This window comes from Rana temporaria, chromosome 1 (genome assembly GCF_905171775.1).
Source record: "Rana temporaria chromosome 1, aRanTem1.1, whole genome shotgun sequence".
Lineage (NCBI taxonomy): Eukaryota > Metazoa > Chordata > Amphibia > Anura > Ranidae > Rana > Rana temporaria.
Window position 1 is genome coordinate 570,382,968 of NC_053489.1, and position 16,572 is coordinate 570,399,539.

Sequence of the window (16,572 nt, forward strand, 5' to 3'; positions counted from 1 at the left end):
GCGCAGGTTTCTAAGCATACACACGAACGTGCTTCTCGTCGTAAACCAGCCCGACGAGAAACAGGAAATTGAGACTCCCAAAGAGGAAAAAAGAGAAACATGTTCTCTTTTTTTCTCATCGAGATCCACAACAGTTTTCTCGACGAAAAACATACACACGACCGTTTTCCTCGGCAAAAAAGCTCTGCCACCAATTTTCTTGATGGATTTTGATGAGGAAAACGGTCGTGTGTATGGGGCCTTACAGTAGTGAAAATCTGACAGAGGTTGTAGGTTTGCTTGCAATTGGGTGTTAAAAAGCAAAATATTATAATCAACTTATGTGGCACAATTGTTACATATATTTATCTTGACTGCTTCCACCAGTTATCAGATTTGACTCTCACTTTAGATGACCACATCTGTTGCAGATTAGACCACCCAAACCTAAAAAAGGAGAATAGTTGTACAGGAAGTCCACGAATTACAAACATCCAACTTACATACGATTCATACTTATAAAACGGAGGCAACAGGAAGTCAGGAATTCTACCCCAAGAATGGAACTTCACATTTCCAGGACAACCCAAAATTTTCAAAATCCAATTATCACAGGGACAGAAAGTGAGGTGAAATCTTCAGAGCAGGGGCACAGACAGCAAAGCAAACTATGCTATGTATTCAAAACTTAAAAAAAAAAAATATTTTGACTGGAGTTACACTTAAAAAATGTACCTGTTCCAACTTGCATACAAATTCCACACGCCCGGGTGCGTTCATTCTGTTCTGTGAATGAATTAACTACAAGTACCAACAGCCTTTGCAGCTGTCAGCTTGTATTCCTCAATGAATTACCACTGGGCTGTTGAGCGTTGTGGTAGTTCATTGATTCATCCTGTCAGTGTAAAGCTTGCCTGTACATTGTATGGGAAGACAGCTTACACTGACAGTCTGCAGGAGATTTGCTGGTTGCTGGTGCAATGGTTTCCAGACACCTAAAACAAGAAATTGTCAAATGCACATTTTTTTTAAATGCAAATGTAGCGCTGGTCTCCCAACGAGTCGGGCGCAATTGTTAATTTAGAGGTGTCTGAGCCAATAGTTGGGCTCAGACTCTGTTGATTCTATTTAAATTAGCCTCTGTTCTGGCTGTGGTTGTGCTCGGTAGAAGTTTTCCCTTGTAGCCTGTAGGTGGCGTTACCACTTCAGGCTCATTTTGGAACTCGGGCAAGCTATAGTGTGTGGAGTGACCCTTCTCGGCAGCAGCCCAGTGGGAGGGGTTCCCCCGCTGTTCATGCTGGGAGGGGGTACTTAAGGGCCGGACGCCATTTTTCGGGGTCCTTCGCCTCGTGGCCCTCCTGGCACGAGGTGGGTGTGTGTGATTTCAGTCTCGGGACCACGTTGGTCTGAGGCTGTGTTCCTGTCGAGTAGGCCCAGCTATGCTGGCAGGAGCCTATGGTTCTAAAGGGGATCCCAAGCTGTCCGTCCAAGTGGAGGAAGCTTCTTAGCAAAGGAAACTGGGGGAGGACCTGCCCTGGAGGAGACAAGCAATGCAAGCTGATGTCTCGGGATAGGCCTGGTGACCTCGTTAAAGCGGGGGTTCACCCTATAAACCCAAAAAAAAATTTTTTTTTTTCTTCTACCATAAAATCAGGCATTGTAGCGCGAGCTACAGTATGCCTGTCCTGATTTTTTTATCCCCGTACTCACCGTGTACTCGTACATCGAAGATACCGACTCCCCTCTGGGAATGGGCGTGCCTATGGAGACGGAGGATGATTGACGGCCGGCTCTGGCGCGTCACGCTTCTCCGGAAATAGCCAAAATAGGCTTGGCTCTTTACGGCGCCTGCGCATAGCCTGTGCGCAGGCACCGTGAAGAGCCGAGACCTACTCCGGCTGTCTTCGGGGAGAGTGACGTGCCAGGGCCGGCCGTCAATCATCCTCCCTCTCCATAGGCACGCCCATTCCCCGCGGGAGCCGAAATCTATAATGTACGAGTACACAGTGAGTACGGGGGTAAAAAAATCGGGACAGGCATACTGTAGCTCGCGCTACAATGCCTGTCTCGATGGTAAAATCGTGTCACTGAGGGTGAACCACCGCTTTAAGAAAAAGGGATCTGCTACGCAAGTTGTCTTACAATCCACCGGATTGGCTTAAAGGCTCTTCAGCTGTAAGGCAGGAAGTTCGGGACTTTAAATCCTGAAACAAAAATAAAGCCTACAGTTGAAGGTTTTACATCTTGTGTGGACATTGCAATTTCTACAAACTTCCTCCCCTGGACAACGAACTTAGAAGTAACGTGCAAAACCCAAAATTTTAAACCAGCAGCTCCAACAGGGGTAGTGCCACCAAAAAAATTTGCATTTATTATTTTTTGCTAAAAAGTAAACTTGACCTTTAAAATGAGTCGATGCTTTGCCCATGCAGGGCACCAGTAGGGCATGCACACGCTTTGTTCGCTTTCATGTCTCTATGGTTGTTAGGCAAAAAAAGAGTATTGCCCTGTACACCTGGACCGTTTTAATCGGACGAACCGATCGTGTGTGGGCCCCATCGTTTTTTTTATCTATCGCTGGAAAAAAATAGAACCTGTTTTAAATTTTTCTTATGGTTAAAAAAAACGATCGTCTGTGCGGAAATCGGTCAAAAATCCACGCATGCTCAGAATCAAGTCGACGCATGCTCGGAAGCATTGAGCTTCATTTTTTTCAGCACGTCGTAGTGTTTTACGTCACCGTGTTGGACACGATCGGATTTTTAACCGATGGTGTGTAGGCAAGACTGATGAAAGTCAGCTTCATCGGATATCTGATGAAAAAATCCATCGGTTCGTTTTCATCAGACAAACCGATCGTGTGTACAGGGCATCAGGGGCAGTATGTGACTCACTTCCCTTCCTCCTACATCACCATGCTTGGCAGTTGATTGGACTGGCATGAAAGTGAACCTGCCCTGCATGGGATGATAACATAACACAATAGGTTGTAAGTCTGTACAGAAGGCAGTACTTTTTCATATAATGAAAGTTACTAGTATCTCTTTTACATGAAGAAACTGGTATCATAGGTTTCTTATATCTTCAAGTCTGCATACCTCCCAATATTTTGAAATGGGAATGAGGGACACCTACCAACAAATGTATGTAGACACACCCCTTAAAAGGAGATTAAACCCCCAAAAAAGGTTAATTAAATCCTCAAGGGCTTTGTTTACCAATACTATTCCTTTATATTGTCTTTAAAATGTACAAATGCAGCAATTTAGGACTGGAAAACACCTTTTAAAACATAAAAAGTGCATTTTATATACAACTATAAGACCAAAATGAGGGACAAATGATTGGGAAAGAGGGACATTGCTCCAAATCAGGAACAGTCCCTCGAAATCAGAAACAGTTGGGAGCTATGAGTCTTTCCTGTGCTATCATCATCATCATCATCATCATCATCATCATCATCAATGAACTATTTTCCAGCATGTGTACTGTATATTCTTCTATACTGGACTTCAGGCTACTACAACACTATTAACTAACATTAGGCTATCCACAAACATACAATAGAGATCAGAAAGAAATAAACATGTGTATGTTAATACTTGTACAATTTGATTGATTCTATACAGAGGGTCACTTCCTGAAGGATCATTATCTCGCACCAATAGATGTCTGATCTTTGCAGTATAGAAAATCTCTACTGTTACTGGTCTTTTATTCTCAGAAATTGAAGTGGTACAAGCTTTATGCCTGTACCACACTTCTAAGCCGAGAAAACAGAGCAGATGTTGCTCTTAATTACCAAAAGTAGTGCAAGCCCTTTATTAATTAGGAGCAATTTGCTCGCTGTTCTATGACAGGGCACAGACCACTTGAGTTGGAGCTGCATGTTCCGATTTCTCTCCTGGCTCAGCTGAGCCTGGGAGCGAAGAGGAGGGATGTTAAATCTGCAGGCTTGGCTCATGCAGTGTAATCACTGCACAAACAGAGAGAGTGATGTGAGCTGTCTGTTGACAGTTCATGTCCCATATGCCAGGTCCTATCTGGTGGGGATCTGTATCCATTTTCTAGACTGTAAACTGCCATTAACCCTTTATTATATAATGGCACCAGAACCTTTGTTAATTCCGTCCTTAGTTCTGAAATCGGCCAAGCACTGTCTTATGTTTGTGTCTATAATTTTGTTTCTATTTTGATACATAAATGCTGATTAATAATAATAAATTGAAAAGACTTACTCCGTGGTTCATCTGTAGTAACCGATTCTAGAAAATCTCTTGGAGTCATATATAACTGTCCTTCATATTCTAAAGAGGCAAATACACGGAAGCGTTGTTCTCTGGAGCTGGCAAACATGTCTAGATCTTCGAGGTCTTGTCTGTCTGCTGGGCTCTGTGGGAAAGAAGGGAATCATTACACAATGCAATAACAGTTGTAGAAAATGGAGACACAGGCACTAAAAACTCTTATATATAAAAAGCTTTTTCCATGGATAAATTAGAAGATTTAATATTTGTCAGATTACCTGTGTAATTAAATGCAGTAAATTATAGACAAAAAAAGAATATATACAATATAATAATAATAATAATAATAATAATAATAATAATAATAATAATAATCGTAATAATCTTCTAGATTGTGAGCGCTAATGAGCAGGGCCCTCTGATCCCTCCTGTATTTAATTGTATTGTAACTGTACTGTCTTCCCTGATGTTGTAAAGTGCTGCACAAACTGTTGGCGCTATATACATCCTGTATACTAATAATAATAATATACAATGCATGTTTTACAAATACAAAAATACTACTTGACAAAGGATTTCCAAAGCACTATGACTTACCAAAGAAAAACCAGCAGAGGCAGCATGCTTCGAGGCTCAAACCCATGGACTATGGGGTTGATTTACTAAAGGCAAATAGGCTGTTTACTTTGCAAGAATTTTCCCCAGAACTTAGTATATGTGGTGAAGATTCATTTTTCAAAGAACACCCAATCACATGCAAGCAAACGCGATTGGATGATGGAAGTCAACATAACTGTATCACATCAATCACTAAGATCTAGGGAAAATTGCCTTGCAAACGGCAACTTCCCTTGCTAAGTGTACAACCTATATTCCTTTAGTAAATTAACCCCTACAAGTCAGTGCTCTAATGTATTGTTGACCTCTGAAAAACAACTGGCTTCTTTTAGCATAGCTAGGGCCATATGCCTACAGGAACAAATGCCCATAATACAGGTATTCTGTGTTCTGGGCATTAGTCCATGAAAGCATGAGGTCATAAATGCAAAAACCACTTGCTACAGTGTACAGCTGTAGTGTATTTCAACCTGTCATAGCACTTGATAGACTACAGGCAGCGGGACTGGACGCTACACCTGTACCCCCCAGTCATGTGAAAAAAGCTGTGAAATTGACCCACACAGGCAAATGCCCATTGTGCATGTGGTTTAACCAAAATAAAAAAAGTTTGTAAAAACACACTATACATTATCTTAAGTTTAAGCAATACACAAGAAATAAAAAATAGACAAAAAATTATTAGGCCCCCTGTCCGATCAGGCCCGTCTGTCAGTTTTTCAGCCAGACCTTATCGGACCCTCCAGTCTCTTCTATAGAGCGGCAGATGTCAGTGGACACAATTCTGCTGACACCCGCCGCCATCCGATCCTGTCTGCCCAAGACAGACAGGTCCTATTCCCTATCCATCTGGTGGATCAGATCAGATGGAAAGTCCACTTCCATCTGATTTCCCCATAGAGGAGAGCGGGACTGTGTCTGTGTCCTCTATGCATAGCAAAGCAGACACAGACCTGTCATCCGCCTGCTCAGCGGGGATCAGCGGCATGTTCCCTCCGTGTGAAAGGGGCCTTAAAGATACATTTATCATAAGTAACACAAAATGAGCGAGATGGTTATATGCACGCAACTTCTATTTTTTTTAGAGAGAAACAAAAAAATGTTAAACTGGTGATATAGCTGCATCAATGCTGTGTCTAAACATTCGGAGTGTATATATATATATTTGTGTGTATTTCAGATACTGGATTGCTCATTGCCAACAGTCTATATTGTTCAAGGCACAATTAAAGCGGAGGTTCACCCAAATAACATCTATATCAGACCAACTTCTTTATACTTCTAACATGTACAGTCCGTATTTTTTTTTTTTTTACGCTGTACATATCGTATAATCTATATTTGCAATCTGGCTTCCGGGTACTTTTTATGCTGAGGAGGAATGTCCTCTGGGAGGTCGCCCGGATGATTGACGTCCTTTCAGAAAAAGTTCCCCCTGGCGGATAAGGCCCCGCCCCCGTATTGCGTAGGCGCGTCACGAGTCACGGCTTTTCCAAAAGAAGCCGAACAAGAAGAAGCACTATACGGCACCTGCGCAGTCAGCTCTTCACGGCTCCTAGTCGGTGCGCAGGCGCCGTATAGAGCCAACTCGCAGCTCTGCATGTTCGGCTTCTTTCGGAAACACTGTGACTCGTGACGCGCCTACACAATACGGGGGGCGGGGCCTTATCCGCCGGGGGGAACTTTTTCTGAAAGGACGTCAATCATCTGGGTGACCTCCCAGAGGACATTCCTCCTCAGCATAGAAACGCCTCCTCCCGCGGGGAGAAGTACCCGGAAGCCAGATTGCAATTATAGATTATACGGTATGTACAGCATAAAAAAATTAAAATAAAAAATGCAGACTTTACATGTTAGAAGCATAAAGAAGTTGGTCTGATATAGATGTTATTTGGGTGAACCTCCTCTTTAAAAGGGATTCTATCAGAATGAATAACTACATTATCATCTTTCATAAATGATACCCAGTCAGACAACTGTTGGGCAGGAAGTTTGGGAAGGTACATACAATTTAATGTTTATTTGACCCACATGTATGAGCACCCTAAATGAAAGGTCCACCTTTAGTAGACTTTAAGTATTAAACAGGGCCGGGCTCACATACAAAAGAATCCTATTTTAAGGCGTACACACGGTCGTTCCAAACCGATGAGAATGGACCAAAGTTCAGTTTCATCGGTCCAAACCGACCGTGTGTATGGCCCATCAGTCTGTTGTCCTTCGGTCCAAAATTTTAAAACATGCTTTAAAATCGACCCAATGGCCCGCTGACCGATCGGTCCAAACCGATGGTTAGTACAGAAAAGCATTGGTTCAAAACCCGCGCATGCTCAGAATCAAGTCGACGCATGCTTAGAGCCATTGAACTTTGTTTTTTTCAGCACGTTGTGTGTTTTACGTCACCGCGTTCTGACCCAATCGGTTTTTGGAACGATGGTGTGAATGCACATCAGACCGTCAGGCCACTTCAGCGGTGAACCGATGGAAACGGCCCGTCGGACCAGTCTCATCGGTTTGGATCGACCGTGTGTACGCGGCCTAAGGCTTACCCAAATGTGTAGCAGCTCCAGTGGTTAAAGGTTACAGATTTAGAAATGCTATCGAGGCCTAAATGAAATATTACTAGATCTTCAATAATGAACTCTTGGTAACATTGATAGGACAGCAATGCTGTCCAAGCTACAGAACTAAGCAAACAGATTTTCTGTTTAGTCACCTTACAAACACATCACTTAGTTTATTTTGCAACCTAATTGATTTGAAGCTGTTCAATGAAAGGTAGCAATTAAGAGATCTTTGAACTACCGTCAATGGTTCTTTTTAAGCCAAGCGCAAATTACGGCACAGAAAAAGTTTGTTGCGAAAGGAGAATCCAGACACATTCAACAAAGAGAAGAAGCTTAAAGAATGTTTGCTTTTAGTGTCCATTCCAACGAAAGATGGATATCTAAAAAGGCACAGAGACAACCAAGCTAGACATTGAAAAGTTGTGAATGAGTAAAAGGAAATTACTCACAATTTGCACTTTCTAGTAAGAACATTGTAGGTGTGCAACTAGAAAAGTAATTTGAAAGTAAACCAGTAATTCAAAAAAGACATATCTAATACACATAATAAAGAAGAGTAACACATCACTGCAGAAATACATGACTGATTATATATTTATATATACTGTATGTTGGGCACAGGGTTTTTATTCATAGAACATGAGTTAAATGCAGGGTATTTTCAGGTGATTAAACACTGGCAAAAAGCTTTGCTAGGGCTGTCCCTAGTGCACACTCGTATAAACCCACCCCCTTTATGCGATTACAAATTTTAGCAAGTAATAAGGAGTGAACAAAGGAGACAGGAGGGAGGATCTTTGTCCGTTACTGTACTCCAAGATAAGGGTTTTTAAGGCAAGTCAAAGTTCCCTTTATCTTAATACAGTACACCAAGGGACATACTTACAGAAGAATTCAAGGCATGGTATTTTTTTTTACATGATTACACTGGTCCAGTTTGGACCAATGTAACTATGTACAGGTACATGTACCAGGAAGCTGGAAATCACTGACGTAGACACCGCCACTTCAGTAGTCTCCACTTGCTACCGGGTCCCATGCTGAGCAGCCGGCCTGAATCATTGTGAATACAGGAGGTCAGCCGCCAGGGCTGGACTGGGACAAAAATTTGGCCCTGGACTTCATCCAGACTGGCCCACTTTGACAGGTCTCTCTCATGGCGGCCGGACAACTCCCGCACCCCCCCCGCCACCCAAGCCCCCTCTCCACCTTCACTAGCCACTAGCCATTCTGCTTTATTTAAGTAGAACGGCTGGTACTGGTACTCTTATAGGCAGTACCAGTGGGGAAGCTAGACATTATTTCACCCGGGGCAAAGTATCAGTTCGGTGCCCTCCTTATTGGACAAGATTAGGCAGAAGTGAGAAACTCCCAGGCCATAGCTGTTGAGTCAGCTGTCTGTCCCCTCCCCCATGCTCCTCTGCCCCCCCCCTGCTCCTCCCCCTGCTTCTGTCCCCCCCCAGGTGAGCGCTGCAGGGAGGGAGAGGAGGTGAGCGCTGCGAGAAGGGAGAGACAGAGGAGCGGAGGGGGGGGGGGGGGCGTTGATCCGCTGTCACTGAAGCCGGCCCACTGAGCCATCGGCCCACCGGGAAACTCCCTGTAGTCCCAATGGCCAGTCCATCCCTGTCAGCCGCTCAGCACAGCCCCCATTCAGAGAATGGAGAAATAGGGTGGTGACATCACACTCTCTATAATCAGCTCTAAAGAGTGGTGTCTGGAGTAAAGAGCACCAGGCTAGGATACTAAATTAGTACAGGAGGCTGAATTTGGGGGCTTATATGAGCAACTCTCTAAAAAAAGTCGTTATTAATCGCTGTGAAGCAAGAGGCGTCTGGATAAGAATGGATAAGGCTGAAACCTGTCCCTTAAGAGTACTCAAGGCCAGATGCAACGTAAGGCCGTCTTGAAAAAAGGTCAAGATACAAACAACAGAATGTTCCCTGGGACTCAGATATCTGTTCTGCCACCAGCCAAAGTAGGCCTTCCATCTGAAAAAAATTGCGTTGCGCTGTCAGGAAAACTTCTAATTTAATATATAGTGTATAATAAACAAAATAAGAACGTAATAAAGTCCTATAAACTAAATATCAAAGTCCACCAAAAGTGTGCAAAAGACAGTCACCATCTGATGTGCGCCCACCACCAACAAAGGTATTAGGGTACTCTTATCAAATGGTGTGGGCTACCTGCCAGCAGCAAGGAGCCAAACAAGCAAAACTTGAAAATTTGAGGGCCACAGGAACTGATATGTAGAATGGACACCTGTACAGGTCCAACATCCAGACATCACCGGAACCAACATACAGGATGCACGGCCGCACATGTCCGACATCCAGGAACGCATAAGCTTCATAAGTTTGCTATTATGGAAGCTCCACTTATGGATCTCACCAAAGGGGTTAGGTTTACAGTGGGCAAATGGAATGAAAAAGCAGAGAACTTTTCAAGAGCTGAAGATAGCATTGTATAAGGGAACAGTGTTACACACCCCCAAGTTCAGTCAAGAATTTATTGTACAAAACAATGCTTCTGTTGATGGTCAGGGAGCAGCCTTGACTTAAAACAACAATTGTTGCTGGTTATATTATTGATCTGTGACTTCATAAAGCATATCTGTAATTACAGTAGAAACCATTCAAAAGCCTTGTTTATGGCTTCAACTTGTATAGGAGCAGTGTGTACACAGCTTTTAGCCAGGTTTGTTGTAAACCTCAAAGCAACCTTCAGCTTTAGTTTGAAGATGTGAAACACAGATCTAAATGGGAATGCTGGCTGTCCCTATAAACAAGGCGCTAGGAGGCTTGAACTAGGTTTCAAGTAGTGTTGAAGTCTAAAAGCACCATGTACACTATAAGCTAAAAAATGCCAGAACAACACTCATAATAGTGTTTTTGTGCCAGCTTTTAGCAGCAGTTAGGAACGTTCAACATTTTTTTCTGCTGGCAAATTGCTCCCAAAATTGTCGTGGATCTCGACGAGAAAAAAAATAAATAATTTTTTTCTGTTTCTAGAAGCTGAAGCTTCAAGAGTCCCTCTAGACTAGAATAGTGTGCATGGACACATAGACTACCATTATTTGCTTCTAGAAGCAGTAGGAAAATGCTCAGAAGCTGCTGTTAGGAGCATTTTTTTTTGCTAGTATGCATGGATCCTAATGGTGGCTTATTTCTGTATTCCCAAGATCTGTACTTAAAGCGGAGTTCCAACCTAAAAATGAACTTTTTCAATTAACAGCTTGCCTTTAACCGGTTAACGCCCGACCGCATGTACATATACGTCCACAGAATGGCACGTACAGGCATATGGGCGTACATGTACGTCCCCGCCTTTCCGCGGGTCAGGGGTCCGATCGGGCCCCCCCCGGTACATGCGGCGGTCGGTAACCCGCGGGGAGCGATCCGGGACGACGGCGCGGCTATTTGTTTATAGCTGCCCCCTCGTGATCGCTCCCCGGAGATGAAGAACGGGGAGAACCGTATGTAAACACGGTTTCCCCGTGCTTCACTGTGGCGGCTGCATCGATCGAGTGATCCCTTTTATAGGGAGACTCGATCGATGACGTCAGACCTACAGCCACACCCCCCTACAGTTGTAAACACACATTAGGTGAACCCTAACTCCTTCAGCGCCCCCTGTGGTTAACTCCCAAACTGCAACTGTCATTTTCACAATAAACAATGCAATTTAAATGCATTTTTTGCTGTGAAAATGACAATGGTCCCAAAAATGTGTAAAAATTGTCCGAAAAGAAAAAAGTACTAATTCTGGGGTCCACTTGCATCTGTGGCCAAATATGTAGCGTACATCATAAAAAAAAAAAAAAAATACAGAGCTGTGTAACTTCTCCCCCTCTTCAGTATATTATATCGGATGGTCGTGGTGGTCTTGGTGGGGGGACATAGAGACACAGGGCTGATACAGAGAAAATATAAATACTTAGTGCCTGCTTTAGTTAAGCTAGTTGGCATATGTGAAGCCTTTCCAGCTTCCGAAATGGAGACCAAACTGTTAACAGGTTATATTTAGAGGCACAAACAGCTCTGGCAAAAGATGCGTTTGTTTAGACTAAAATTCTTTTAAACTAAGATTAGACACAACAACCTGGTTTGCGCCTTAGTAAATTGCCTTTTTAATAGTAGGTTTGTGTTATGTTGGATGTGGGGACTCCAAGTAAACACAAGAGATCAATCTAGCTGATGCTCGGTCTTTAATGGGTACGTTACTTCATTATCCTATAGGTAAGAAGAGAAAAGGTTCACTGCCAAGGCATTGTCTCGCATTACGTTAGGTCACTAATTCAAAAGTTTCACTCAGCGGGCAAAATATTTGGTTTTCCCATACAGACAAGATTAAATGCCAGATAAGGGATTCGCTGGCTGACAGAGGATACTGATGCCTACAAGCTGATAATATCCTAAACAGGTAAACTGAAACAATTATATCTGTTATCTAGACCCTACACAATGGCCTGTCTTTCATCATCCCATAGATACCTGCACATGATCATGTGACGGCAGTGAGGTGGGAACACTTTGAGGTCAGCATGCATATGGTGGAAATGGATTACTGTTACTTGCACTGCTATTCATTTATTCTCCCCACTCAGACAGAGTTGACACCTGTAACCTGGGGATGCCACTTGCAGAATAATACTCACAATTCAAATAATTAATGGGCAGGTCAACGCAAACCCAGCATTATCACATTTGAGTGCATACAAAGGGGTCAAGTTATTTTGAGGAACTCTGATAGATGTCCCTTTTTGTAAAGCATAGTTCTTCTGATTTCTCCATCCCCTTGTACTGCGGATCACTGTAGACTGGCCCAAAGGTGTTAGGCCTCGTACACACGACCGAGTTTCTCGGCAAAAACCAGCAAGAAACTTGCTGGGATTTTTTTTTTTGCCGAGGAAACCGGTCGTGTGTACATTTTTCGACGAGGAAATTGTTGAGGATCCCATCGAGCCAAAAAGAGAGCATGTCTTCTTTTTCCTCGACGGGAATGGAGAAACTTGCCTTGTCGAGTTCCTCGACAGCCTAACAAGAAACTCGACGAGGAAAATTATGTGTTTTGCCCGTCGAGTTCCTCGGTCGTGTGTACGAGGCTTAATGCTCCCCCTGCTGGATCATGGAGAACTGGATATATGGAGATGTGAAGAATGGAGACCTCTTTGAGCCGCAACAAGCAAGAGACCTCCATGATGCTGGCTTAGCTAAGTCTTTCGTACATAGCTTGAATTTTGGACGATTCCTCCTGGATTGACGGATATTTGAGCTGTCGGTGGCCCTGTTGGCAACATCCACATCAACAAACTTTATTGGAAAAATAGAAGGCGCTGGGTGGAGTATTATCAACTGAAAAGTGACTGCATCCAATCAATTGCAGTCACTGTTCAGGTATTTAGTCTGCATACAAATGGATGGTAGGGGAGATTCCTCCATCCACACTAATTAGTGTGCATTTGGGGATCTAGAAGAGAAAGCTATGCATGTATTAGGCCCCGTACAGACAGTCGTTTCAAACCGATGAGAATGGTCCGACGGGCCATTTCCATCGGTTCACCACTGAAGTGGCCTGATGGTCTGATGTGCGTACACACCATCGTTCCAAAAACCGATCGGGTCAGAACGCGGTGACGTCAAACACACGAGGTGCTGAATAAAACAAAGTTCAATGCTTCAAAGCATGCGTCGACTTGATTCTGAGCATGCGCGGGTTTTGAACCAATGCTTTCTGTACTAACCATCGGTTTGGACCGATCGGGCAGCGGGCCATCAGTTCGATTTTAAAGCATGTTTTAAAATTTTGGACCGAAGGACAACAGACCGATGGGCTATACACACGGTCGGTTTGGACCGATGAAACTGAACCTCAGACCATTCTCATTGGTTTTGTCCGACTGTGTGTACGCGGCCTTACTAGTCTTTCATAAAGTTCCATATTTGGAATTATAGTAATTAAGAAAGTATATACAGTATATTGTAAAGGGGGGAGGCTCAACTGGTAGCTTATTATACCATTTTGTTAGAATTTTGCCAACACTAAGCATGTTCATTTAGTACCAGGCTCTCACAGCAGAGAGGGCTAGGGAAAGAACGCCAGGTATTGGCTCAGATACACTATTTTGTCAAAAGTATTGAGACACCTGCCTTTACACGCACATGAACTTTAATGGCATCCCAGTCTTAGTCCGTAGGGTTCAATATTAAGTTGGCCCACCCTTTACAGCTATAACAGCTTCAAATCTTCTGAGAAGGCTGTCCACAAGGTTTATGAGTGTGTCTATGGGAATGTTTGACCATTCTTCCAGAAGCGCATTTGTGAGGTCAGGCACTGAAGTTGGATGGGAAGGCATGGCTTGCAGTCTCTGCTCTAATTCATCCCCAAAGGTGTTCTATCTGGTTGAAGTCAGGACTCTGTGCAGGCCAGTCAAGTTCCTCTACCCCAAACTCGCTCATCCATGTCTTTATGGACCTTGCTTTGTGCACTGGTGTGCAGTCATGTTGGAACAGAACGGGGCCATTCCCAAACTGTTGCCACAAAGTTGGGAACATGAAATTGTCCAAAATGTCTTGGTATGCTGACGCCTTAAGAGTTCTTTTCACTGGAACCAGTGTATAACAAGCCTTGCTAAAGAAGCTAAGGGTAAAGGTGATGGACTGGCCAATCATGTCTCCAGATCTAAACCCTTTTGAGCATCTGTGGGGCATCCTCAAATGGAAGGTGGAGGAGCGCGAGGTCTCCAATATCCACCAGCTCCATGATGTCGTCATGGAAGAGGACACCAGTGGCAACCTGTGAAGCTTTGGTGAACTCCATGCCCAAGAGGATTAAGGCAATGCTGGAAAAATATGGTGGCCACATAAAATATTGTCACTTTGGGCAAAATTTGGACAGTTGTGTACTCACATTTGTTACCAGTGGTTAAGACATTAATGGCTGTGTGTTGGTTCAGTATGTCACAGTACATGTTGGCATTCATGGTTCCCTCAATGAACTGTAGCTCCTCAGTACTGGCAGCACTCATGCAACCCCAGACCCTGACACTCCCACCACCATGCTTGACTGTAGGTAAGACACACTTGTCTTTGTACTCCTCACCTGGTTGCCACCACACACGCTTGACACCATCTGAACCAAATAAGTTTATCTTGGTCTCATCAGACCACAGGACATGGTTCCAGTAATCCATGTCCTTAGAGCACTGACAGGCTGACCCTCCCACCCATTCAACCTCTGCAGGAATGCTGGCAGCACTCATATTTCTATTTCCCAAAGACAACCTATGAATATGACGCTGAGAATGTGCACTCAACTTTTTTGGTCGACCATGGCAAGGCCTGTTTTGAGTGGAACTTGTTCTGTTAAACCACTGTATGGTCTTGGCCACCATGCTGCAGCTCAGTTTCAGGGTCTTGGTAATCCTCTTATGGCCTAGACCAGGGGTCTCCAAACTTTCTAAACAAAGGGCCAGTTTATTGACCTTCAGACTTTAGGGGGGCCGGACTATGGCCAGTGGTAGTGGAAATTTTCTTGGCATCAGTGGGAGTAAACATCGTCATAATTGGTTTTGGGGGGATTAGCTGTACCCTATCATTGGCAGGAATAGTGCCCCATCATTGGTTTAATTGGAAGGAACAGTGCCCCTTTATTGGTATCATTGGGAGGGGATGAATAATACCCCATCATTGGTATCATTTGAAAGCAATAATGTCCCATCATTAGTATCAGTGGGAGGAATAGTGTCCCATTATTGGTGTCAGTTTGAGATATTGTGCTTCATTGCTGGTATCAGTTGGCAGAATCGTGTATTGTATCTTTGGAAGTAGTGACCCAAGGGCCGGATAAAGGCAGGCAAAGGGCCACATCTGGCCCCAGGGCCGCAGTTTGGAGACCACTGGCCTAGACCATCTTTATGTAGAGGAACAATTCTTTTTTTTAGATCTTCAGAGAGTTCTTTGCCATGAGGTGCCATGTTGAACTTCGAGTGACCAGTATGAAAGAGAAAGAGTGATAACACCAATTTTAACACACCTGCTCCCCATTCACACCTGAGACCTTGTAACACTAACGAGTCACATGACACCGGGGAGGGAAAATGGCTAATTGGGCCCAATTTGGACATTATCACTTAGGGGTGTACTCACTTTTGTCATCAGTGGTTTAGACATTAATGGCTGTGTGTTGAGTTATTTTGAGAGGACAGCAAATTTACACTGTTATACAAGCTGTACACTCACTACTTTACATTGTAGCAAAGTATAATTTCTACATGAAAAGATATAATAAAATATTCACAAAAATGTGAGGGGGTGTACTCACTTTTGGGAGATACTGTAAATGTTAAAGGGGGTTGTAAAGGTAAAATGTGTTTTCCTAAATAGCTTCCTTTACCTTAGTGCAGTCATCCTTCACTTACCTCATCCTTCCATTTTGCTTTTAAATGTCCTTATTTCTTCTGAGAAATCCTCACTTCCTGTTCTTCTGTCTGTAACTCCACACAGTAATGCAAGGCTTTTCTCCCTGGTGTGGAGTGTCATGCTCATCCCCTCCCTTGGACTACAGGAGAGTCAGGACACTCTCTACATTGCAGATAAAGAAAGGAGCTGTGTGTCAGTGGGCGTCCTGACTCTCCTGTAGTCCAAGGGAGGGGACGAGCGTGACACTCCAAACCAGTGAGAAAGCCTCACATTACTGTGTGGAGTTACAGACAGAACAGGAAGTGAGGATTTCTCAGAAGAAATAAGCACATTTAAAAGCAAAATGGAAGGATGAGGTAAGTGAAGGAAGACTGCACTAAGGTAAAGGAAGCTATTTAGGGAAAAAAAATTGTACCTTTACAACCCCTTTAAAATTTTAGTGGACTACTTTACATCTAAATCTTTTCTATATGGTAAGAAGTTATTTTGAGGGGACAGCAAATTTACACTGTTATACAAGCTGTACACTCACTACTCTACATTGTAGCAAAGTGTCGTCTCTTCAGTGTTGCCACATGAAAATATATAATCAAATATTTACAAAAATATGAGGGGTGTACTCACTTTTGTGAGATACTGCGTGTGTGTGTGTTCTCTTAGTCCCAAAATACCTGTATGTCTGTGGAACCTGCTAGTGAAGTGAACCCAACACAGCTTCCTGTGATGATGTGGCAATGATAC

At 43.5% G+C, this 16,572-nt stretch overlaps 1 protein-coding gene across 5 annotated transcripts in view; it reads right to left on the minus strand.

Moving 5' to 3' along the window:
* MICU3 (mitochondrial calcium uptake family member 3) overlaps positions 1–16,572 on the minus strand; it is a 262,036-nt gene that overhangs the window by 191,118 nt on the left and 54,346 nt on the right. For all 5 annotated transcript variants that reach the window (XM_040334668.1, XM_040334669.1, XM_040334666.1 and 2 more), the window contains exon 2: positions 4,218–4,371. In XM_040334668.1, coding sequence (XP_040190602.1) covers positions 4,218–4,371 — 154 coding nt within the window. The remainder of the gene's footprint in view (positions 1–4,217; positions 4,372–16,572) is intronic.